The sequence below is a fragment of the Trachurus japonicus genome, chromosome 7, assembly GCF_045865225.1.
Source record: "Trachurus japonicus isolate A0001 chromosome 7, Traja_1.0".
In the NCBI taxonomy this organism is placed as follows: Eukaryota; Metazoa; Chordata; class Actinopteri; order Carangiformes; family Carangidae; genus Trachurus; species Trachurus japonicus.
Window position 1 is genome coordinate 16,237,117 of NC_140913.1, and position 24,536 is coordinate 16,261,652.

A 24,536-nucleotide genomic window follows, 5' to 3' on the forward strand; every position below is an offset into this window, starting at 1 on the left:
AGGGCTATTCTATCACAAGTTCAGTTGGGTCAGATTTCTCAAATCAAGACATTTATCTGAGCCAGACATTTTCAGTGGCCGATGAGCAGCAGGTAATGACAGGTTTTAAACTAATAAAAATTAATGTACTATCAGAAAGTAATGTTTAGTCATTGTTTCCCTTAAAATTTGGTCACATTTAACACAGTCACATCACAAAGTGCATAAAAACAATGAAAAAAGCGTTAACTAAACATAAACTGAAGTATTTGAAAAAAAGAAAAACAATTTGGTCATATCTAAACCTAGGCACACCTCAAAGTGCATGAAAAAACAAAACAAAATAGTGCCCAGCAAAAATAGGGTTTTTTTTGTTTTGTTTTGTTTTTATTAATTTGAAACAAATGCAAAAGGTTGTAAATGAAACACATCAACAAGGTATAATAAGCAAAAGGAAAAAACAAAAAGGCTAGAGTTCCCAGCCAAACTAAACAAAAGAGAGGAGAGTCACTAAGCCAGCCGATGACCGTCACACGCAGTGCTCTCCTCAGATTAAACTGCCTAATAAAAGAAACCAAACTTATTAGGAAAACCAGCAATATGAAAACAGGACTACTGGGAATCTCCAGACCAAACTAAAACAACAAAACCTACTAATAAGGACACGGGGAACAAAACCATACTAAAACCAAAGCAAAACACAGGGAGATGCGCTGCTGGTGCTGCCTCCCACTCCCGGTCATGCATCTGCTGTAAGAGAGCAAGAAAGACCTTCCACTGTCTCCTTTCACCTGCTCTGCCAACAAGGTGATAGCTCCCACTTGAGCTCACATGAGCTGCACGTGTCGACACACCCCCATGAGTTGACACATAAGGAGCTAATAAAAATAACTGATAGTATTAATCGGTCAAAGTTCTTGTTATCGGTTAACGGCTAATCATGTGCATCCCTAGACACAAGATGCCATTTCTCTCATTAAGCAGTGTTTCACACTGACACATTTAGAATGTTAAATGGTTTTTCATTACACTGATTCCTGAGATCTTGATATGTTTGTTTACCAAAGGACTCTATGGAGGTGCTGTTTTTTTTGTTAAACTGATTGCTAAACTGAACATTTGATTTGATTTTAGCATGCTTGATTTTTAACCCCCTCCTAATATATTTGTTTTAGTTCCATGACAGGTGGCGTTTCTTGTTTTATTCAAATATTTATTTTAATTTTGTCAAAATGAAAATTATATTTTATTCAAGTGCATATTTTTGTTGTTGTTTTGAATAAAAAGGACATCTTTTGAATATTGCAGTACAATATATCACATGTGGCCTGACTGACCTCAATAAATGGACCTTCGAGCCATTGAAAAACATCTTTGTGGCCCTTGAAGATTTGTATTTGAGTACTGCTGCTCTATAATGTCTTTGAAGACCTTTATGCTCATTTGCCATGAGGTAAGAGAGATGGCCTGAAACAATGAAGTAGTAAACTTAGAGTGATATGATGAGAGTCTGTAGCGTTTTATAGCTGAGGACTGTTTATAGGCTTTTTGTAGGCATTTATTGTCTATAAAGTGCACCAACAAACCTGAAAACACCACAGTAAACATCCACACATGAGAGTTTCAATGACTGCACAAGGTTGATAACAGAGTTACTTGGTAATTTTCTGATTTCATGTTTTAGATGTTCTTCCGCTTATGGGCGAGAAAATTATTGCAGTTTTATTGCAGCTGCATTGTAGTAACGTAAATTGAGGCCAAGGTTGATCTCTTAAGTTCAGTGCAAAATACAGTGTAGTCTTTACTCTTCCAGTGCTGCTACAAACTTAACCTGATATTTTAGATTTTCTCCATGTTCGAGACACAGAAACACAAACCTCTCCAACCTCTAAATGCACTTGCATATCTGGACGTTTATTGCTCGTTGGGAAGGTCACATTAAAAAAGGCAAACTATCTTGGCATTCACATACCAGCCCTTTGATTATTGATTATCATTGAACAGACTGTGTACAGTAATTGACTATTTCTCCTGTTGTGCATTTTACAACTAAAATGTGAAGCTAAGTTCAGTTTTTTTTTTATGAATCATATTACTTTTATTTTCAGATGTGGCAGCATTTCATTTCTCAAATGAGTGTGGTCCAGATTAACTGCTCATCACTAACATCCACTGATGTGCTAGCTAGTCATGTAATTCCACAGCAGATTTTTTCCAGTGTTGTTGTGTTGTCAGTAAGCTGAAAACACGTGGACATGGTTGCAGTAATGCAGCTGATAACTTGTAGATCAGGGCTTGTACTGCCATTAAACAGTACATTTATTACACCTGAAACAATTTTCCATCATTGTTCATCTTATCAGCCGGATGTTATTGAATATTTGAGTGTTGTTTTTTGTTTCAGCTTTGGCTTATCAAGGTCACTCAGATCATCTGAGACTGATACCATACGTTTTATGACTTGATTGCCTACCAGTGTATGTTATTGTGGCATTATGTTGTTGCTTTTGAAAAGCAGACTTTATCAACCTGGCTGACTTATTGAGGAAGCAAAGACAGAAAAACATTTTTATTACTTCTCTTTGTAAGTCCTGGTTTATCTCAGCCTGAGGGAGCTCAATACATTAATATACTTTATGTTTGAAGAGTTGGAGATAAGTTCTTTGTTTTGCTGCCTCTCCACTCCATCAGCATCTAGGATGAAGTTGTTCAGTGTGGGCAGTTTTAATCAGTGGTTTTAATCTTTGAAAGACAAAATGAGATGGAATTTAACTCATTAATTTCTAATCCCGGGGATGAACCAAACGTCCAGATATGCAAGTGCAAGGATTCCTAGGATGCTCAAAATCACAGTCAAGTGACAAAACAAGTGTAATAATGTTAGACCTACATTTGAAAACAGGCTGCATTATAACAACCAGCAAATTAATACCCACTACTAATACTGGGGGCGTGGCTCAGCTGCTGATCCTGTGCCTCTCCGCGTGACTGTTTTATTCTTAAAAGTGAGTTTAATGTGTTTTACGTCGTCAATTTTTGTTGTGCAATATGGAATTGCACAACATTTCAGTTTGTTCTTGTTTCTATGTCTTTTATGTGTATGATGTGGAGTGCTTTGATTGTCTTATGCTTTGTTGTCTTGGAGAGGCCGAAGACAAATTTCCACTGCGGTGGACAATAAAGTATTTCTATCTATCTTCTATCTATTACAGTTTTTCTCAATTGCTAAAACACTAAACCCTATTGTCTGAACCAAATTCTCAGTTGCCTGAACCCACTGATTGAATCAGTCACTCTTTTGGCAAAACCATCAGCACTTTTCACCTGTTTAGACACAACTTACCAACACATTTTCATTGTGATGCACCTGTGTTGCATAATGCTGAGCACAGGTGGCAAAAGTCAAACACAAGTAAAGCACAAGTTTCACCAGTTGAACACAACAACTCAAAATTGATAACACTTGTGTCCAATGATGTGAGGGCACATATACTGTAAGCTAGTTCAGGATGAAGTCCTGTGGCCTGATCCAGTACAGAGAAATGATGCTGTGGCTGAGTAATGCACTTCTCATTTCTATATTTTTGTACTTTATTTTTATGTAGACTTACTGTATACAAGTGCTAAATGCACAAGATTTCTGTTTGTTTTTGTACTGTACAAGTGCTACGTGTAAATGCACAAGATTTCTGGTTTTTGTACTTCTTTTTTTTGTACTATGTACAAGTGCTAAATGCACAGGTTTTTTGTTTTGCAAGAGGAGAAGATGAGAGACAACAGGGTGAAGGAAGAAAGGATGAGGGAGGGAAGGAGGCTGGTGAAAGAAAGGGAAGGAGAGAAGTGCTACAGTGTAAATGCACAGGTTTTTTGTTTTGCAACATGCATTTAGCCTACAGTGAACGATAAACATTTATTTCTACAGCTTCATGTGCTGAGCGTTGTGTTTTGTAGTGTTTAGTGGCTGCTCAGTAGTGTTTTTAATTTTGATTGACTCTGGGCACGATTTGACAACAAAGTTCAGTTTTGGGCACAGATTGAACTGTTTTGAGGTGAAAGTTTGGTTTTGCAAGAAGAGTCTGAGGTTTTGTGAATGTAGCTTGAAAATTGGGGTTTGTGTTCACAGTTTAGAGAAAATGAGAGAAGCTTTCGAGAAATGTGTCTTAGCAATCGAGAAAAACTGTAAAATGGCAACAATGAATAAATAAATAGTACAAGAGCAATAACATGTAGTTCATCAAATTTTCATTTGGGGAGGAAAAAGTCAGCACATTCTTTTTTGATGTAAACTGTTTGTATAAATCAGATATACATAAGATATGTAACACAAATAAATAAGTGAAATACATTTTAAAAATATTTCTTGAGTTTTAGCCTACTTCATTTGGTGCAAAACAACAACAAAATCTCCTCAACTTTAGCTAAATAACTTGATCCAGGGCCTGCAGTGTCTCAGGTTGTAGCCTGAGTCCACCACTGAAACAGAGCATGAGCTGGTTAGTGTTTATCTCTGAGGATGCTCTGTGATTTTTTCGGCAACGCTGAGTGTAGATGGTGGAGGGGAGGCCAGAGCCAATCACCCTCTCTGCAGCATTAATGATGCGTTGCAGCGATTTCTGCTCCATCAGAGTTGTGTTGCAGTAAAACACTGTGATGGCGCTGGTGATAATGCTTTACACAAGTCAGTTAAGAAATAATAGTACAAACTAGTTATAAAAATATAGGTGAAAGTTACACTTTTTTTCTGTCCCATTTGTGGCGCTGGTGCCCCCTGGATGGACGGCGCCCTTAGCATTTGCCTACTGCCTATGCCACGGGCCTGCTCTGCCCGTGTTCCTGCTCCACTACCTGAGTTTTGTCAGTTAAGTCAATAAATACCTTTTGTTTCACCACACCTGCTCGTCTTGCTGTCTGCATTTGGGTCCAGCTCTCAACCTAACGTGACAAAGTCCTGGTTTATCTCGGCCTGGGGGAGGTCAATACCTGAATATGTCATATACATGTTTTAACTGTAAATTACTAATTCCGCGAAGTACGTTGCCTCTAATGATTAACGTCTGATAAGGACTGATCAGGTTAAGACACTATTTAAGGCTCGGATTAGTACAGAAACTCCAAAGCTGAACAAAGCATAGACTGCTAGTCCAACAATGGAGGTGACAATTATTTTCCCACTGCTGCTGATCTGCTCTCTCTCCACAGCAGAGCTTCAAACTGTCCAACTGTCCAACAACGAAATTATTCCACAGGGAGAGCAAACTGAATCCCAAGGAAGGAGACCAGCAAACACCTCGGACCCTCGACACGTTTGCCCAGGAGACATCCACGCTGTGCTGAGAGAGATGAGCGCCTTGTTGGCTGAACAGAAGGTGGAGATAAGGCACTTGCAGAGAGAGAATGAAGGTAAAGTGATAAGTCAAGCAGTAAAAGAATAAAACAAATAATGTGAGAACCAATGCCTTTTTTTAAAGCCTAATGACACGCCACAGCAGCTCATACACAGAGGACAGAAATGTTTGCCTGTACCAAGTCTTTACATTCAGTCTTTTTTTTTATAGCACAAGCAGCTCAACTGGGAGAACTGGAGTTGCAAAAGACTGGTATGGAAAAGAAAAAGAAAAATGACACGCCACAGCAGCTCATACACAAAGACAGAAATGTTTTACCTGTACTTTGTCTTAACATTGAGTCATTTGTTTGTTTTTTGTTGTTGTTGTTGTTGTTGTTGTTGTTTTACAGCACAAGCAGCTCAACTAAGACAGCTGGAGTTGCAAAAGACTGGTCTGAAGCAACAAGTTCAAGGTATATTTTAACCCTTGTGTTATGTTCGTTTCTCAGTTCAAGAGAGTCAGAAAGTCAAGCAGTGAAAGAATAAGACAAATAATGGAAGCAGGAACCAATGCCTTTTTTAAATAGGCCTAATGACACGCAGCTCATACACAAAGGACATAAATGTTTGCCTCTACCAAGTCTTTACATTCAGTCTTTTGCAAAAGAGTTGCAAAAGACTGGTATGGAAAAGCTGAAACAACAGTTTCAAGGTATATTTTATGCAATGAAAAACATTTATGTCAGAATTACATAATGAAAATTATAAAAGCACCATCAACTAGAATTTTCTAAATGCATTTATACCAGGCAGGCATTCTCAACAAAGCATGACATTTATTTCAACAATACATGTTTTTATTGGTAAATGCAAACCTTCAGGAAAACTGTCATATTGTTGTTTATTTCTCCTCGCCCTGTTTCATTTTATTTATTTATTTTATTAACCTGATTTCAGCACAATCAGAAGAACTGACCCTCATTAAAGCCAGAACAAATGTGACAGAAAACCAGGTGGAGGCTCTGAAGGGAGAGAGTAAAGGTTTGTACATTTGAAAACAAGCTGCATTATAACAACTAGCAAATGAATACCCACTTACTGAAACTGATTATAAATCCCTCTCAGCCAAACAGGTGGCCTTCTCTGCCTCTCTGCTGGCTTCAGGTTCAGGGACTATGGGACCATTTAACACACACACTCCTCTGAACTTCAGATACGTTGTTACAAATATTGGAAATGCCTACAACCCAAACTCAGGTATTCAAGTTCACAAATGTTATTCAGATTTTTGCCGTCTTTACTTTAACCTGGTTGACAGATCTTGCAACAAACAATTTGCCACTAATATTAACTGGCAATATCTCCCACAGGTTTTTTCATTGCACCAGTGAGAGGAGTCTACCGCTTTGAGTTCTACATAGGTGCTCATGGACATCCTTCACATCCTTCAGGTGCTGTGCTGGTCAAGAACGGACAGCATATTTTTATTGCGTATGAGCATCAGACAGGACAGTTGGGATCTTCTGCTAATGCTGCCACGCTGCTGTTAGAGGTGGGAGATGTCGTGTTTTTGAAGCTGTGGTCCAACACCAGAATTTTTGACAGTGCAAATCACCATAGCACCTTCAGCGGTCATCTGCTTTTCACAATGTGAGCAGGAAACTGTTTTCATTCACTGTATTATAGCTGTGCACACACTGCAGCAGTGTATCAGTGTATGTTGATATGAAATTTGCTTTACTTCCTGGAGCAGAGTAGTCATCTTACTGTGTGGTCCTTCACACTTGAATGGTCATGTGTTGTGAATATTCCCTCTGTTCCACTGCGTAGCAGTACATTCATATGTTCGGATGATTATGTACTAAATTATGAATATGTTGGATAAATACTAAGCCAAAATTTCAGATGTATAAGAGAATGTATCATCATAATCTTAACTGCTTACATTTGTGTAAAATATATACAGTAGATATCTTTGCAGCACTTTTCTGGATATTTCTTTAACATTTAGCATTTGTTTATATAATGAAATGTAAATATAAAGATATAATATATAACAGATTGTAAAATTTTCCTTTGAGGAAAAAAAGCAAGTGCGTTTTTAATGTAAACTGTTTGTATAAATCAAATATACATAAAATATGTAAAAAAAAAAAAAAAAAAAAAAGTAAAATACATTTTAAAAGAATTTCTTGAGTTTTACTTCATTTGGTGCAAATCAACAACAAAATCTCCTCTACTTTAGCTAAACCTAACTTGATCCAGAGCTATTCATGTTGTATGAAGTCTAACCTGCCAACCCCTGAGTGTTGGAGCCTTTACTAGGTTATGGACTGATGTTATTCAATCCCTCCTTTATGTCTTGTGCCACTAGTACGACAGTGGATGGAAAAAATCTTTTATGGAGGCGAGCCCTGTGAGCACTGATGCTCACTGGCCTGCAGTGTCTCAGGTTGTAGTCTGAGTCCACCACTGAAACAGAGCATGAGCTGGGTGGTGTTTGTCTCTGAGGATGCTCTGTGCTTTTTTCCCGGCAACACTGAGTGTAGATGGTGGAGAGGAGGCCAGAGCCAATCAGTGAGGGTGCTTTACACAAGTCCTCTGTAGGCTTGAATGAGGGGCTGACATCCAAGTCCGGCATTTTTCAGCACCTTGATGACATGCAGCCTCTGCTGAGCTCTTTTCACTGTCGTTGCAGTGTTTTTAGCCCAGCTGAGGCTCTTGCAGATGTGCAGGCCTGACCGTATAGCTGTCAGTCTGCTCCACCACAGTTCCTCTAATGGTAAGTGGCTGTAGAGGGGAGGGGGGGTTCGCCTCCTGAAATCCAGACTGAGTTCTTTGGTTTTGTCAGTGTTGAGCACAAGATCACTGTCCTCCCCACAGATTATATTTCTATGAACCAGGTCCTTGTATGATGACTCATTCCTCCCTTTAAAAATGCCAAGGATGGTTGTATCATAATTTGCATACTTTATGATTATGTTATTGTCCTGGGTGGAAGTGCAGTCGTATGTGTTAAGTGTGTAAAGTTTGGGGCTGAGGCAGCAGTCCTGCAGGGTTCCTGTGCTCACTGTGAGCTCAACAGAAACCTTCTTCCCCCTTCTCACAACCTGTGGCCTATCTGTAAGAAAGTCCAAGATCCAGTTGTACCATAAATGCACAGAACATTTATTACGTCAGATCACCTCCTGAAACATATTCCCACCAGTATTCACCTTATCTGCCGGATGTTGTTAAATATTAGAGTGTTGTTTTTGGTTTGATAGGTCAGCTAAGACTGATATCATGTTTTATGACTTTATCAACCTGATGTATTGAGGAAGCAAAGAGAGAAAATTTGGTTTTAGAACTTTGATTCCAAATTCCAATTCCTATCTCTAGGAAATTGCCAAAAATGGCCTCTGCATGAAGAGGTTAACCGACAATCTCAAAAATGCACACTCTCGCGAAATGTTAGTGCTGTCCCGATACTCAGAATGGACAAGTTGGGGGACAAATTCAAGCTGTATAGCCCACAATATTGAGATTCTCCGACACCACCCTTGGAAGCTGGGGCGCCGAAAAGCGGGGGAAAAGGAGAAGGATTCTAGGGGCCCATGATTAAGAGGGGCGCAGAGAGGCCCCTAATAAAATTATAATACTGATAAATATAACAAGTTGTCAACTCACTTATAATCACAAATATTTTGTCTTTACAATGTACTGGTAACAATAACTTTATTTGTTTTGGAAACATTAACGCGCAGCGCCATGGAGGGTAGGAGGCGGAGAAGAAGGCAATATGCCTCAAAAAAGGTATAGCCAAAAACAGCAAGAAAGAAGAGAGAAGAAAGAAGCAAAGGGTCGGCAGTATGTCACCCAAAAAGCAAGGTGGTACAAAATAGCCCTGAACACTTGTAGGGCTACTAAGATTAAGGGTTGAGTTTAAGGGTTAAGATTGAGGGTTAAAATAGGAATTGGAATTCACCCTTGGTTTATCTCGACCTGAGGGACGTCAATACCTGAGTATGTCATACATGTTTGAACAGTTAGAGATGACAAGTTCTTTGTTTTTTTGTCTCTCCACTCCCTCAGCATCTACATAGGATCAAGTGGTTCAGTAACTGAGCTGTCTGAAGGCAGTTTTAATCAGCTGTTTTAACCTTTGAAAAACAAAATGAGATGGAACTTTACTAATTTATTTTTAATCCCAGGAATGGACCAAATGCAAGAGCAAACCAAATGTCCACATGTGCAAGTGCAAGGATTCCGAGGATGCTCCATCACAGTAACACAAGACAAGTGATAAAACAAGGGTAATCATATTCTACCTATGTGCCTACCTCTGACAATGCAGGAGAGATGCCAGTGGCACACAAATATGACGTAATTTCTGATAATGATTGATCAGGTTAAGACACTATTTAAAGCTGGGATTAGTGCAGAAACTCCAAAGCTGAACGAAGCATAGACTGCTAGTGCGACAATGGAGGTGACAATTATTTTCCCGCTGCTGCTGATCTGCTCTCTCTCCACAGCAGAGCTTCAAACTGTCCAACTGTCCAGCAACGAAATTATTCCACAGGGAGAGCAAACTGAATCCCAAGGAAGGAGACCAGCAAACACCTCGGACCCTCGACACGTTTGCCCAGGAGACATCCACGCTGTGCTGAGAGAGATGAGCGCCTTGTTGGCTGAACAGAAGGTGGAGATAAGGCACTTGCAGAGAGAGAATGAAGGTAAAGTGATAAGTCAAGCAGTGAAAGAATAAGACAAATGATGGAAGCGGGAACCAATGCCTTTTTTAAATAGGCCTAATGACACGCCACAGCAGCTCATACACAAAGGACATAAATGTTTGCCTGTACCAAGTCTTTACATTCAGTCTTTTTCTTCTTTTTTATAGCACAAGCAGCTCAACTGAGAGAACTGGAGTTGCAGAAGACTGGTATGGAAAAGCTGAAACAACAGTTTCAAGGTATATTTTTATGCAATGAAAAACATTTATGTCAAAATTACTATTGAAAATGATGAAAGCACCATCAACTAGAATTTTCTAAAAGCATTTACACCAGGCAGGCATTCTCAACGAAGCATGACATTTATTTCATGTTTTTAGTGGTAAATGCAAACCTTCAGGAAAACTGTCATATTGTTGTTTATTTCTCCTTGCCACTGTTTCATTTTATTTATTTATTTTATTAACCTGATTTCAGCACAGTCAGAAGAACTGACCCTCATTAAAGCCAGAACAAATGTGACAGAAAACCAGGTGGAGGCTCTGAAGGGAGAGAGTAAAGGTTTGTACATTTGGAAACAAGCTGCATTATAACAACTATGAATACCCACTTACTGAAACTGATTATAAATCCCTCTCAGCCAAACAGGTGGCCTTCTCTGCCTCTCTGCTGGCTTCAGGTGAAGAAACTATGGGACCATTTAACACACACACTCCTCTGACCTTCAGATACGTTGTAACAAATATTGGAAATGCCTACAACCCAAACTCAGGTATTCAAGTTCACAAATGTTATTCAGATTTTTACTTTACTTGACTTTACTTTAACCTGGTTGACAGATCTTGCAACAAACAATTTCCCACTAATATCAATATCTCCCACAGGTTTTTTCCTCCCCCCAGTGAGAGGAGTCTACCGCTTTGAGTTCTACATAGGTGCAGGTGGACATCCTTCACATGGTTCAGCTGCTGTGCTGGTCAAGAACGGACAGCATATTTTTACTGCGTATGAGCATCAGACAGGACAGTATGGATCTTCTGCTAATGCTGCCACGCTGCTGTTAGAGGTGGGAGATGTCGTCTTTTTGCGTCTGTGGGCCAACCACAGAATTTTTGACAACGAAGATCACCATAGCACCTTCAGCGGTCATCTGCTTTTCACCATGTGAGCAGGAAACACTCTGTTTTCTTCACTGTATTATAGCTGTGCACAGACTGCAGCAGTGTATCAGTGTATGTTGATATAAAATGTGCTTTACTTTCTCGAGTAGTCATCTTACTGTGTGGTCCTTCACACTGGCTTTTACTTTATTTAGCAGAAACTTGAATGGTCATGTGTTGTGAATATTCCCTCTGTCCCACTGTGTAGCAGTACATTGATATGTTTGGATGATTATGTACTAAATTATGAATATGTTGGATAAATACTAATCCTAAATAATATACTAATAACTAATAAAATACAAAATTTCAGATGTATAAGAGAATGTATCATCATAATCTTAACTGCTTAAAATATATACAGAAGATATCTTTGCAGCACTTATATTATAACATGTAAATATAAATTATAATATATAACAGATTGTAAAATTGCATTTTCAATGTAAACTGTTTGTATAAATCAAATATACATAAGATATGTAAAACAAATAAATAAGTGAAATACATTTTAAAAATATTTCTTGAGTTTTACTTCATTTGGTGCAAATCAACAACAAAATCTTCTCAACTTTAGCTAAACCTAACTTGATCCAGAGCTGGTCATGTTGTATGAAGTCTAACCTGCCAACCCCTGAGTGTTGGAGCCTTTACTAGGTTATGGACTGATGTAATTCAATCCCTCCTTTATGTCCTGTGCCACTAGTCCGACAGTGGATGGAAAAAATCTTTTATGGAGGTGTAATGGTAAATTTGAATATTCCTTTGTTTTAATCACTTGTGACGTCCCTACCCCCTGCTTTCCCTCCAAGGTATCAGATCTTCTTTTGTTTGTTACCCATTTGTATTTTAATGTCTAGACCTTGTAATTGCATTTCAAGTTTCAGAGACACCCAACCTCTCATTTCCTCATGATATACTCAAACCCTTTTGTATTTTAAAGTGCATTGATTAGACCTCTTAATCACACTCCAGGATGTCGGTGCCAATACCTGTGAAAAGATATCCTGAGTAGGGGGCTGACCCCTGCAACAGACAAAGGGGTGTGGAATATACCTGAGGGGGGCGTTCCTCAAGTATAAATGTTTAGGTCTCCCCATTGTCTTTGTCTTTTCTTTACCATCACCCACTTGGGTTTGAACTGACCTTTCCTTGCAAGGAAATAAAATCATGTCCGCCGGCAAGTCTCTATTTCATTCTTCACCAGCAACAGAGAATTTCCACGACAGAGGCGAGCCCTGAGAGCACTGATGCTCACTGGCCTGCAGTGTCTCAGGTTGTAGCCTGAGTCCACCACTGAAACAGAGCATGAGCTGGGTGGTGTTTGTCTCTGAGGATGCTCTGTGCTTTTTTTTCGGCAACGCTGAGTGTAGATGGTGTCCATGGAGGGGAGGCCAGAGCCAATCACCCTCTCTGCAGCTTTAATGATGCGTTGCAGCGATTTCCGCTCCACCAGAGTGGTGTTGCAGTACCACACTATGATGGCGCTGGTGAGGCTTTACACAAGTCCTCTGTAGGCTTGGATGAGGGGCTGACATCCAAGTCCGGCATTTTTCAGCACCTTGATGAAGTGCAGCCTCTGCTGAGCTCTTTTCACTGTCGTTACAGTGTTTTTAGCCCAGCTGAGGCTCCTGGAGATGTGCAGGCGACATGAGTAATGTTGTAACATATTATTACTTTTTTTTTAATTAACGTGGGATTATTTTTTGTATTAAGAATAATAGTACCAACTAGTTATAAAAATATAGTGAAAATTACACTTTTTTCTATCCCATTTGTGGTGCTGGCGCCCCCTGGATGGACGATGGCCTTAGCATTTGCCTACTGCCTATGCCACGGGCCTGCTCTGCCCGTGTTCCTGCTCCACTACCTGAGTTTTGTCAGTTAAGTCAATAAATACCTTTTGTTTCACCACACCTGCTCGTCTTGCTGTCTGCATTTGGGTCCAGCTCTCAACCTAACGTGACAAAGTCCTGGTTTATCTCAGCCTGGGGGAGGTCAGTACCTGAATATGTCATACTGTACATGTTTTAACTGTAAATTACTAATTTCCTAAGAAGTACGTTGCCTCTAATGATTAACGTCTGATAATGATTGATCAGGTTAAGACACTATTTAAGGCTCGGATTAGTACAGAAACTCCAAAGCTGAACAAAGCATAGACTGCTAGTCCGACAATGGAGGTGACAGTTATTTTCCCGCTGCTGCTGATCTGCTCTCTCTCCACAGCAGAGCTTCAAACTGTCCAACTGTCCAACAATGAAATTATTCCACAGGGAGAGCAAACAGACTCCCAAGGAAGGAGACCAGCAAACACCTCGGACCCTCGACACGTTTGCCCAGGAGACATCCACGCTGTGCTGAGAGAGATGAGCGCCTTGTTGGCTGAACAGAAGGTGGAGATAAGGCACTTGCAGAGAGAGAATGAAGGTAAAGTGATAAGTCAAGCAGTGAAAGAATAAAACAAATAATGTAAGTGGGAACCAATGCCTTTTTTAAGGCCTAATGACACGCCACAGCAGCTCATACACAAAGACAGAAATGTTTTACCTGTATTTTGTCTTGTTGTTTTTTTTTTACAGCACAAGCAGCTCAACTAAGAGAGCTGGAGTTGCAAAAGACTGGTCTGAAGCAACAAGTTCAAGGTATATTTTAACCCTTGTGTTATGTTCGTTTCTCAGGAACAGCCATGATGTTCAAGAGAGTCAGAAAGTCAAGCAGTGAAAGAATAAGACAAATGATGGAAGCGGGAACCAATGCCTTTTTTAAATAGGCCTAATGACACGCCACAGCAGCTCATACACAAGGGACATAAATGTTTGCCTGTACCAAGTCTTTACATTCAGTCTTTTTCTTCTTTTTTATAGCACAAGCAGCTCAACTAAGAGAACTGGAGTTGCACAAGACTGGTATGGAAAAGCTGAAACAACAGTTTCAAGGTATATTTTATGCAATGAAAAACATTTATGTCAAAATTACATAATGAAAATTATAAAAGCACCATCAACTAGAATTTTCTAAAAGCATTTATACCAGGCAGGCATTCTCAACGAAGCATGACATTTATTTCATGTTTTTAGTGGTAAATGCAAACCTTCAGGAAAACTGTATTGTTGTTTATTTCTCCTTGCCACTGTTTCATTTTATTTATTTATTTTATTAACCTGATTTCAGCACAATCAGAAGAACTGACCCTCATTAAAGCCAGAACAAATGTGACAGAAAACCAGGTGGAGGCTCTGAAGGGAGAGAGTAAAGGTTTGTACATTTGGAAACAAGCTGCATTATAACAACTATGAATACCCACTTACTGAAACTGAGTATAAATCCCTCTCAGCCAAACAGGTGGCCTTCTCTGCCTCTCTGCTGGCTTCAGGCTCAGGAACTGTGGGACCATTTAACACACACACTCCTCTGACCTTCAGATACGTTGTTGCAAATATTGGAAATGCCTACAACCCAAACTCAGGTATTCAAGTTCACAAATGTTATTCAGATTTTTGCTGTATTTACTTTGACCTGGTTGACAGATCTTGCAACAAACAATTTGCCACTAATATCTGGGAATATCTCCCACAGGATTTTTCATTGCACCAGTGAGAGGAGTCTACCGCTTTGAGTTCTACATAGGTGCAGGTGGACATCCTTCACATGGTTCAGCTGCTGTGCTGGTCAAGAACGGACAGCATATTTTTATTGCGTGGGAGCATCAGACAGGACAGTATGGATCTTCTGCTAATGCTGCCACTCTGCTGTTAGAGGTGGGAGATGTTGTGTTTTTGAAGCTGTGGTCCAACACCAGAATTTATGACGATCAAAATCACCATAGCACCTTCAGCGGTCATCTGCTTTTCACAATGTGAGCAGGAAACTGTTTTCATTCACTGTATTATAGCTGTAGTGTATCAGTGTATGTTGATATGAAATTTGCTTTACTTCTTGGAGCAGAGTAGTCATCTTACTGTGTGGTCCTTCACACTTGAATGGTCATGTGTTGTGAATATTCCCTCTGTTCCACTGTGTAGCAGTACATTAATATATATGTTCGGATGATTATGTACTAAATTATGAATATGTTGGATAAATACTAAGCCAAATTTTCAGATGTATAAGACAATGTATCATCATAATCTTAACTGCATACTGTAGATATCTTTGCAGCAATTTTCTGGATATTTCTTTAAAGGTACAATATGTAAGAAATCTAAAGCAAACCCTCCTAATATGTCACGGAGACTCAGGAGTAATGTTCATATAACATGATCAACTCACCAACAACAATAGTACAGCCAGAGTAATCGCATTAAAAATCTTTTTTTGCAGACTGCAAATCATGTTTATGTTTTGAATTTACGTGTTGGCATGTTGCGCCACCTGGCCCTCTCTCCCAGTCACAGCAGCGTCAGTGGCATTTCAGCCTCCAGTCTGCTTCCACTGAGCTGCCGCTACGGCTGGGAGATAAAAACGAGATCGCTGTGTTTTGAATTCGACTGCAGTAACCGTTTTTGGCCACATTCTTACATGTGGCACCTTTAACATTTAGCATTAGTTTATATAATGAAATGTAAATATAAAAATATAATATATAACAGATTGTAAAATTTTCCTTTGAGGAAAAAAGCAAGTGCATTTTCAATGTAAACTGTTTGTTTAAATCAAATATACGTAAGATATGTAAAACAAATAAATAAGTAAAATACATTTTAAAAATATTTCTTGAGTTTTACTTCATTTGGTGCAAAACAACAACAAAATCTCCTCAACTTTAGCTAAATCTAACTTGATCCAGAGCTGGTCATGTTGTATGAAGTCTAACCTGCCAACCCCTGAGTGTTGGAGCCTTTACTAGGTTATAGACTGATGTAATTCAATCCCTCCTTTATGTCCTGTGCCACTAGTCCGACAGTGGATGGAAAAAATCTTTTATGGAGGCGAGCCCTGTGAGCACTGATGCTCACTGGCCTGCAGTGTCTCAGGTTGTAGCCTGAGTCCACCACTGAAACAGAGCATGAGCTGGGTGGTGTTTGTCTCTGAGGATGCTCTGTGCTTTTTTTCGGCAACGCTGAGTGTAGATGGTGTCCATGGAGGGGAGGCCAGAAACCAATCACCCTCTCTGCAGCTTTAATGATGCGTTGCAGCGATTTCCGCTCCACCAGAGTGGTGTTGCAGTAAAACACTGTGATGGCGCTGGTGAGGATTTACACAGGTCCTCTGTAGGCTTGGATGAGGGGCTGACATCCAAGTCCGGCATTTTTCAGCACGTTGATGAAGTGCAGCCTCTGCTGAGCTCTTTTCACTGTCGTTACAGTGTTTTTAGCCCAGCTGAGGCTCCTGGAGATGTGCAGGCGACATGAGTAATGTTGTAACATATTATTACTTTTTTTTAATTAACGTGGGATTATTTTTTGTATTAAGAATAATAGTACCAACTAGTTATAAAAAATATAGTGAAAATTACACTTTTTTCTATCCCATTTGTGGTGCTGGCGCCCCCTGGATGGACGGCGCCCTTAGCATTTGCCTACTGCCTACTGCCTATGCCACAGGCCTGCTCTGCCCGTGTTCCTGCTCCACTACCTGAGTTTTGTCAGTTAAGTCAATAAATACCTTTTGTTTCACCACACCTGCTCTTCTTGCTGTCTGCATTTGGGTCCAGCTCTCAACCTAACGTGACAAAGTCCTGGTTTATCTCGGCCTGGGGGAGGTCAATACCTGAATATGTCATACATGATTTAACTGTAAATTACTAATTTCGTAAGAAGTACGTTGCCTCTAATGATTAACGTCTGATAATGATTGATCAGGTTAAGACACTATTTAAGGCTTGGATTAGTACAGAAACTCCAAAGCTGAACAAAGCATAGACTGCTAGTCCGACAATGGAGGTGACAATTATTTTCCCGCTGCTGCTGATCTGCTCTCTCTCCACAGCAGAGCTTCAAACTGTCCAACTGTCCAACAATGAAATTATTCCACGGGGAGAACAAACAGACTCCCAAGGAAGGAGACCAGCAAACACCTCGGACCCTCAACACGTTTGCCCAGGAGACATCCACGCTGTGCTGAGAGAGATGAGCGCCTTGTTGGCTGAACAGAAGGTGGAGATAAGGCACTTGCAGAGAGAGAATGAAGGTAAAGTGATAAGTCAAGCAGTGAAAGAATAAGACAAATAATGTGGGATAATAACACTGGGAACCAATGCCTTTTTTAAAAAAAAATAGTGACATGCCACAGCACTCATTCACAAAAGACAGAAATGTTGGCCTGTAGGCTAGCCTACTATGTCTTAACATGAAGTCTTTTGGATTTTTTTTTTTAACAGCACAAGCAGCTCAACTGAGACAACTGGAGTTGCCAAATACTGGTCTGGAAAAGCTGAAGCAACAGGTTCAAGGTATATTTTAACCTCGTGTTATGTTTGTTTCTCAGGAACAGCCATGACGTTCGTGGGTCAGTTTGACAGATATTTAATGCAATGGTGTTCTTTACCTCTCCCAGATAATGGTTTAGTTAGAATAATCCACTTGTTTTTCATGAAAAACACAACAAATGCCTTTTTTTTTTTTTAAATGACATGCCACAGCAGTTCATACACAAAGGACAGAAATGTTTTGCCTGTACTTTGTCTTAACATTGAGTCATTTGTTTGGTGTTTTGTTGTTGTTGTTGTTTTTTACAGCACAAGCAGCTCAACTGAGAGAGCTGGAGTTGCAAAAGACTGGTCTGAAGCAACAAGTTCAAGGTATATTTTAACCCTTGTGTTATGTTCGTTTCTCAGGAACAGCCATGATGTTCAAGAGAGTCAGAAAGTCAAGCAGTGAAAGAATAAGACAAATGATGGAAGCGACAACCAATGCCTTTTTTAAAGGGATAGTTCAACATTTTGGCAAATTGGCCCATTGCCATAATCGCTATAGTCATAGCAGTAGGTTATTACCTTTAATTGTAGGTGTAAGCTATTTTCAGTACGGCGGAGCGCAGCAGCTGGCTGCTCAGAGCTACGCTATGGAGGCTAAGGGAATTTCTTGGTTTCCCTCATTAAACTCATCAAATTCAACATCCCAAAACTCCACAGCGCTTTTGTAGACAAGTTGTGACCTGCACAACCACCACGCTATGAGATAATGACGGAACGATACGAAACGGAGCCGTTTTCGAGGTAAATACAGGGTAAATACGGAGACTGCTTGCTGAAAAACTGTCCCTGAACGCAACGCGCATCAGCGGTTTTGTATGAATTTACCTCGAAAACGGCTCCGTTTCGTATCGTTCCGTCATTATCTCATAGCGTGGTGGTTGTGCAGCTCACAACTTGTCTACAAAAGCGCTGTGGAGTTTTGGGATTTTGTATTTGATGAGTTTAATGAGGGAAACCAAGAAATTCCCTTAGCCTCCATAGCGTAGTTCTGAGCAGCCTGCTGCTGCGCTCCGCTGTACTAAAAATAGCTTACACCTACAATTAAAGGTAACGAACCTACTGCTATGACTATAGCGATTATGGCAATGGGCCAATTTGCCAAAATGTTGAACTATCCCTTTAAATAGGCCTAATGACACGCTACAGCAGCTTATACACAAGGGACATAAATGTTTGCCTCTACCAAGTCTTTACATTCAGTCTTTTTCTTCTTTTTTATAGCACAAGCAGCTCAACTGGGAGAACTGGAGTTGCAAAAGACTGGTATGGAAAAGCTGAAACAACAGTTTCAAGGTATATTTTATGCAATGAAAAACATTTATGTCAAAATTACATATTGAAAATTATAAAAGCACCATCAACTAGAATTTTCTAAATGCATTTATACCAGGCAGGCATTCTCAACAAAGCATGACATTTATTTCAACAATACATGTTTTTATTGGTAAATGCAAACCTTCAGGAAAACTGTCATATTGTTGTTTAATTCTCCTCGCCACTGTTTCATTTTATTTATTTATTTTATTAACCTGATTTCAGCACAATCAGAAGAACTGACCCTCATTAAAGCCAGAACAAATGTGACAGAAAACCAGATGGAGGCTCTGAAGGGAGAGAGTAAAGGTTTGTACATTTGGAAACAAGCTGCATTATAACAACTAGCAAATGAATACCCACTTACTGAAACTGATTATAAATCCCTCTCAGCCAAATAGGTGGCCTTCTCTGCCTCTCTGCTGGCTTCAGGTGAAGGATATGTGGGACCGTTTAACACACACACTCCTCTGAACTTCAGATACGTTGTTACAAATATTGGAAATGCCTACAACCCAAACTCAGGTATTCAAGTTCACAAATGTTATTCAGATTTTTGCTGTCTTTACTTTAACCTGGTTGACAGATCTTGCAACAAACAATTTCCCACTAATATTAACTGGCAATATCTCCCACAGGTTTTTTCATTGCACCAGTGAGAGGAGTCTACCGCTTTGAGTTCTACATAGGTGCACATGGACATCCTTCATATGCTTCAGGTGCTGTGCTGGTCAAGAACGGACAGCATATTTTTATTGCGTATGAGCATCAGACAGGCCAGTATGGATCTACTGCTAATGCTGCCACGCTGCTGTTAGAGGTGGGAGATGTCGTGTTTTTGAAGCTGTGGCACAACACCAGAATTTTTGACAGTGAAAATCACCATAGCACCTTCAGCAGTCATCTGCTTTTCACAATGTGAGCAGGAAACACTCTGTTTTCATTCACTGTATTATAGCTGTGCACACACTGCAGCAGTGTATCAGTGTATGTTGATATAAAATTTGCTTTACTTCCTGGAGCAGAGTAGTCATCTTACTGTGTGGTCCTTCACACTGGCTTTTACTTTATTTAGCAGAAACTTGTAATGGTCATGTGTTGTGAATATTCCCTCTGTTCCACTGTGTAGCAGTACATTCATATGTTCGGATGATTATGTACTAAATGATGAATATGTTGGATAAATACTAAGCCAAAATTTCAGATGTATAAGAGAATGTATCATCATAATCTTAACTGCTTACATTTGTGTAAAATATATACAGTAGATATCTTTGCAGCACTTTTCTGGATATTTCTTTAACATTTAGCATTAGTTTATATTATGAAATGTAAATATAAAAATATAATATAACAGATAGTAAAATTTTCCTTTCAATGTAAACTGTATAAATCAAATATACATAAGATATGTAAAACAAATAAATAAGTAAAATACATTTAAAAAATATTTCTTGAGTTTTACTTCATTTGGTGCAAAACAACAACAAAATCTCAACTTTAGCTAAACCTAACTTGATCCAGAGCTGGTCATGTTGTATGAAGTCTAACCTGCCAACCCCTGAGTGTTGGAGCCTTTACTAGGTTATGGGCTGATGTAATTCAATCCCTCCTTTATGTCCTGTGCCACTAGTCTGACAGTGGACGGAAAAAATCTTTTATGGAGGCGAGCCCTGTGAGCACTGATGCTCACTGGCCTGCAGTGTCTCAGGTTGTAGCCTGAGTCCACCACTGAAACAGAGCATGAGCTGGGTGGTGTTTGTCTCTGAGGATGCTCTGTGCTTTTTTTCGGCAACGCTGAGTGTAGATGGTGTCCATGGAGGGGAGGCCAGAGCCAATCACCCTCTCTGCAGCTTTAATGATGCGTTGCAGCGATTTCTGCTCCATCAGAGTGGTGTTGCAGTAAAACACTGTGATGGCGCTGGTGAGGCTTTACACAAGTCCTCTGTAGGCTTGGATGAGGGGCTGACATCCAAGTCCAGCATTTTCCAGCACCTTGATGAAGTGCAGCCTCTGCCGAGCTCTTTTCTCTGTTGTTGCAGTGTTTTTAGCCCAGCTGAGGCTCCTGGAGATGTGCAAGCCTAGGAGGAGAGGGGGGGTTCGCCTCCTGAAATCCAGACTGAGTTCTTTGGTTTTGTCAGTGTTGAGCACAAGATCACTGTCCTCCCCACAGATGGTGTTTCTATGAACCAGGTCCCTGTATGATGACTCATTCCTACTTTATGATTATGTTGTTGTCCTGGGTGGAAGGGCAGTCGTATGTGTAAAGTGTGTAAAGTTTGGGGCTGAGGCAGTAGCCCTGCGGGTTTCCTGTGCTTCATTGGGCGGATTGTATTAAAGGCTGAGCTGTAACCCAGAAACAGGTGTCGTGCATACTGTATGTGTTGGGACTGTCCAAGTGTTGCAGGGTGAAGTGAAGAGCCAGAGCCGCTGCATCATCCACTGATCTGGTTGAGCAGTTGGCAAACTGAAGGGGGTCTGGAACCACAGAGTTAATATGTGTTGAAACCAGCTTCTCCAGACACTTCATGGCCTCTGGTGTTAGTGCCACGGGTCTGAAGTCGTTCATTATGGTTCTTGGATTAACAGAGGATTTGAAGATGCGAGGAACTGTTTCCTGTGAAAGAGACATGTTAATTAAAAATGTCTGTATATCTGTAGACTAGATCACCACCTGAAACTAATTCCCACCAGTGTTCACCTTATCTGCCAGATGTTAGGCTATTAAATATTAGAGTGTTGTTTTTGGTTTGATTTGTCAAGGTCACTCAGGTCAGCTGAAACTGATATCATGTTTTATGACTTTATCAACCTGATTTATTGAGGAAGCAAAGAGAGGAAATTTGTTTTTAAAACTTCTCTTCCTTTAAGTCCTGGTTTGTCTCGGCCTGAGGGACGTCAATACCTGAGTATGTCATACATGTTTGAACTGTTGGAGATGACAAGTTCTTTGTTTTTTTGTCTCTCCACTCCCTCAGCATCTATATAGGATCAAGTTGTTCAGTAACTGAGCTGTCTGAAGGCAGTTTTAATCAGCTGTTTTAAGCTTTGAAAGAAAAAATGAGATGGAACTTTACTAATTCATTTGTAATCCCAGGAATGGACCAAATGCAAAAGCAAACCAAACGTCCAGATATGCAAGTGCAAGGATTCCTAGGATGATCCAAATCACAGTAACACTGACAAAATAAGAGTAACAATACCTACCCACCTACCTCTGACAATGCAGGAGAGATGCCAGTGACACAAATATGACACAATTTCTGGTAATGATTGATCAGGTTAAGACACTATTTAAGGCTGGGATTAGCGCAGAAACTTCAAAGCTGAACAAAGCATAGACTGCCAGTCTGAGGATGGAGGTGATGATGATTTTCCCGCTGCTGCTGCTGGTGATCTGCTCTCTCTCCACAGCAGAGCTTCAAACTGTCCAACTGTCCAACAACGAAATTATTCCACAGGGAGAGCAAACTGAATCCCAAGGAAGGAGACCAGCAAACACCTCGGACCCTCAACACGTTTGCCCAGGAGACATCCACGCTGTGCTGAGAGAGATGAGCGCCTTGTTGGCTGAACAGAAGGTGGAGATAAGGCACTTGCAGAGAGAGAATGAAGGTAAAGTGATAAGTCAAGCAGTGAAAGAATAAGACAAATGATGTGGGATAATAACACTGGGAACCAATGCCTTTTTCTTTTTAAATAGTGACATGCCAAAACACTCATTCACAAAAGACAGAAATGTTGGCCTGTAGGCTAGCCTACTATGTCTTAACATGAAGTCTTTTGGATTTTTTTTTTTAACAGCACAAGCAGCTCAACTGAGACAACTGGAGTTGCCAAATACTGGTCTGGAAAAGCTGAAGCAAAAAAATGACACGCCACAGCAGCTCATACACAAAGGACAGAAATGTTTTGCCTGTACTTTGTCTTAACATTGAGTCATTTGTTTGGTTTTTTGTTATTGTTGTTGTTTTTTTTACAGCACAAGCAGCTCAACTAAGACAGCTGGAGTTGCAAAAGACTGGTCTGAAGCAACAGGTTCAAGGTATATTTTAACCCTTGTGTTATGTTAGTTTCTCAGTTCAAGAGAGTCAGAAAGTCAAGCAGTGAAAGAATAAGACAAATAATGGAAGCGGGAACCAATGCCTTTTTTAAGGCCTAATGACACGCTACAGCAGCTTATACACAAAGGACATAAATGTTTGCCTGTACCAAGTCTTTACATTCAGTCTTTTGCAAAAGAGTTGCAAAAGACTGGTATGGAAAAGCTGAAACAACAGTTTATGTTATGCAATGAAAAACATTTATGTCAAAATTACATATTGAAAATTATAAAAGCACCATCAACTAGAATTTTCTAAATGCATTTATACCAGGCAGGCATTCTCAACTAAGCATGACATTTATTTCAACAATGCATGTTTTTAAACCTTCAGGAAAACTGTCATATTGTTGTTTATTTCTCCTTGCCACTGTTTAATTTTATTTATTTATTTTATTAACCTGATTTCAGCACAATCAGAAGAACTGACCCTCATTAAAACCAGAACAAATGTGACAGAAAACCAGGTGGAGGCTCTGAAGGGAGAGAGTAAAGGTTTGTACATTTGGAAACAAGCTACATTATAACAACTAGCAAATAAATACCCACTTACTGAAACTGAGTATAAATCCCTCTCAGCCAAACAGGTGGCCTTCTCTGCCTCTCTGCTGGCTTCAGGTGAAGGAACCATGGGACCATTTAACACACACACTCCTCTGACCTTCAGATACGTTGTTACAAATATTGGAAATGCCTACAACCCAAACTCAGGTATTCAAGTTCACAAATGTTTAGATTTTTGCTGTCTTTACTTTAACCTGGTTGACAGATCTTGCAACAAACAATTTCCCACTAATATTAACTGGCAATATCTCCCACAGGTTTTTTCCTCCCCCCAGTGAGAGGAGTCTACCGCTTTGAGTTCTACATAAGTGCAGGTGGACATCCTTCACATGGTTCAGCTGCTGGGCTGGTCAAGAACGGACAGCTTATTTTTACTGCAGCTGAGCATCAGACAGACCACTTTGGTACTTCTGCTAATGCTGCCACGCTGCTGTTAGAGGTGGGAGATGTCGTGTTTTTGCGTCTGTGGGCCAACCACAGAATTTTTGACAATGTAAATCACCATAGCACCTTCAGCGGTCATCTGCTTTTCACCATGTGAGCAGGAAACTGTTTTCATTCACTGTGTTATAGCTGTGCACACACTGCAGCAGTGTATCAGTGTATGTTTATAAAATTTGCTTTACTTCCTGGAGCAGAGTAACCATCTTACTGTGTGGTCCTTCACACTGGCTTTTACTTTTTAGCAGAAACTTGAATGGTCATGTGTTGTGAATGTTCCACTGCGTAGCAGTACATCAATATGTTCAGATGATTATGTACTAAAGTATATACAGTATATCTTTGCAGCACTTTTCTGGATATTTCATTAACATTGGTTTATATAATGAAATGTAAATATAAAAATATAATATAGCCTATAACAGATACATTTTCCTTTGAGGAAAAAAAGTGCATTTTCAATGTAAACTGTATAAATCAAATATACATAAGATATGTAAAAAAAAAAATATAT

At 39.9% G+C, this 24,536-nt stretch overlaps 4 protein-coding genes and 1 pseudogene across 10 annotated transcripts; all 5 read left to right on the plus strand.

The window, feature by feature from the left end:
- The first annotated feature begins 5,113 nt into the window (after positions 1-5,113).
- On the plus strand, positions 5,114-11,588 carry LOC146984460 (uncharacterized). Of its 2 annotated transcripts, XR_015036147.1 has the most exons (7): positions 5,114-5,379; positions 5,535-5,576; positions 5,716-5,778; positions 6,263-6,346; positions 6,431-6,562; positions 6,676-7,270; positions 11,551-11,588. XR_015036147.1 is itself a non-coding variant. In XM_085781533.1 (6 exons), exons 1-6 carry the CDS (start codon positions 5,127-5,129, stop codon positions 6,957-6,959), a joined length of 858 nt encoding a protein of 285 aa, XP_085637659.1. In that variant the 5' UTR covers positions 5,114-5,126; the 3' UTR covers positions 6,960-7,394. The 2 variants fall into 2 exon arrangements, 1 of the variants encoding a protein (XP_085637659.1); XM_085781533.1 differs by lacking the exon at positions 11,551-11,588 and having other exon boundaries at positions 6,676-7,394.
- LOC146984461 (collagen alpha-1(VIII) chain-like) lies at positions 9,765-11,317 on the plus strand. Its single transcript, XM_085781538.1, has 5 exons — positions 9,765-10,023; positions 10,191-10,262; positions 10,501-10,584; positions 10,664-10,795; positions 10,908-11,317. Exons 1-5 carry the CDS (start codon positions 9,771-9,773, stop codon positions 11,189-11,191), a joined length of 825 nt encoding a protein of 274 aa, XP_085637664.1. The 5' UTR covers positions 9,765-9,770; the 3' UTR covers positions 11,192-11,317.
- Positions 11,589-13,348: 1,760 nt separating the features above from the next.
- On the plus strand, positions 13,349-15,049 carry LOC146984462 (complement C1q-like protein 2). 4 transcript variants are annotated; one of them, XM_085781537.1, is made up of 6 exons: positions 13,349-13,613; positions 13,766-13,828; positions 14,051-14,122; positions 14,358-14,441; positions 14,521-14,652; positions 14,763-15,049. In XM_085781537.1, exons 1-6 carry the CDS (start codon positions 13,361-13,363, stop codon positions 15,044-15,046), a joined length of 888 nt encoding a protein of 295 aa, XP_085637663.1. In that variant the 5' UTR covers positions 13,349-13,360; the 3' UTR covers positions 15,047-15,049. The 4 variants fall into 4 exon arrangements, with proteins under 4 accessions (XP_085637663.1, XP_085637661.1, XP_085637660.1 ...); XM_085781535.1 differs by lacking the exon at positions 14,051-14,122; XM_085781534.1 differs by lacking the exon at positions 13,766-13,828.
- A 2,000-nt stretch (positions 15,050-17,049) lies between these two features.
- On the plus strand, positions 17,050-19,966 carry LOC146984463 (complement C1q-like protein 2; annotated as a pseudogene). Its single transcript, XR_015036148.1, has 5 exons — positions 17,050-17,315; positions 17,506-17,577; positions 19,141-19,224; positions 19,309-19,440; positions 19,554-19,966. The product of XR_015036148.1 is annotated as a complement C1q-like protein 2 (transcript).
- Positions 19,967-22,178: 2,212 nt separating this feature from the next.
- Positions 22,179-24,170, plus strand: LOC146984464 (complement C1q-like protein 2). 2 transcript variants are annotated; one of them, XM_085781539.1, is made up of 5 exons: positions 22,182-22,530; positions 22,898-22,960; positions 23,429-23,512; positions 23,597-23,728; positions 23,839-24,166. In XM_085781539.1, exons 1-5 carry the CDS (start codon positions 22,272-22,274, stop codon positions 24,120-24,122), a joined length of 822 nt encoding a protein of 273 aa, XP_085637665.1. In that variant the 5' UTR covers positions 22,182-22,271; the 3' UTR covers positions 24,123-24,166. The 2 variants fall into 2 exon arrangements, with proteins under 2 accessions (XP_085637667.1, XP_085637665.1); XM_085781541.1 differs by lacking the exon at positions 22,898-22,960 and having other exon boundaries at positions 22,179-22,530; positions 23,839-24,170.
- The last annotated feature ends 366 nt before the right edge of the window (positions 24,171-24,536 follow it).

Coding starts and splice junctions, on each gene's coding strand:
- LOC146984460 (XM_085781533.1), top strand. CDS start 5,127: ATGGAGGTGACAATTATTTTCCCACTGCTGCTGATCTGCTCTCTCTCC. Junction 5,577..5,715: donor ACTGGAGTTGCAAAAGACTG/GTATGGAAAAGA, acceptor GTTGTTTTACAG/CACAAGCAGCTCAACTAAGA. Junction 6,347..6,430: donor TCTGAAGGGAGAGAGTAAAG/GTTTGTACATTT, acceptor AATCCCTCTCAG/CCAAACAGGTGGCCTTCTCT.
- LOC146984462 (XM_085781537.1), top strand. CDS start 13,361: ATGGAGGTGACAGTTATTTTCCCGCTGCTGCTGATCTGCTCTCTCTCC. Junction 13,829..14,050: donor TCTGAAGCAACAAGTTCAAG/GTATATTTTAAC, acceptor TCTTTTTTATAG/CACAAGCAGCTCAACTAAGA. Junction 14,653..14,762: donor TGCCTACAACCCAAACTCAG/GTATTCAAGTTC, acceptor TATCTCCCACAG/GATTTTTCATTGCACCAGTG.
- LOC146984464 (XM_085781539.1), top strand. CDS start 22,272: ATGGAGGTGATGATGATTTTCCCGCTGCTGCTGCTGGTGATCTGCTCT. Junction 22,531..22,897: donor CTTGCAGAGAGAGAATGAAG/GTAAAGTGATAA, acceptor TTTTTTTTACAG/CACAAGCAGCTCAACTAAGA. Junction 23,729..23,838: donor TGCCTACAACCCAAACTCAG/GTATTCAAGTTC, acceptor TATCTCCCACAG/GTTTTTTCCTCCCCCCAGTG.
- LOC146984461 (XM_085781538.1), top strand. CDS start 9,771: ATGGAGGTGACAATTATTTTCCCGCTGCTGCTGATCTGCTCTCTCTCC. Junction 10,263..10,500: donor GCTGAAACAACAGTTTCAAG/GTATATTTTTAT, acceptor ACCTGATTTCAG/CACAGTCAGAAGAACTGACC. Junction 10,585..10,663: donor TCTGAAGGGAGAGAGTAAAG/GTTTGTACATTT, acceptor AATCCCTCTCAG/CCAAACAGGTGGCCTTCTCT.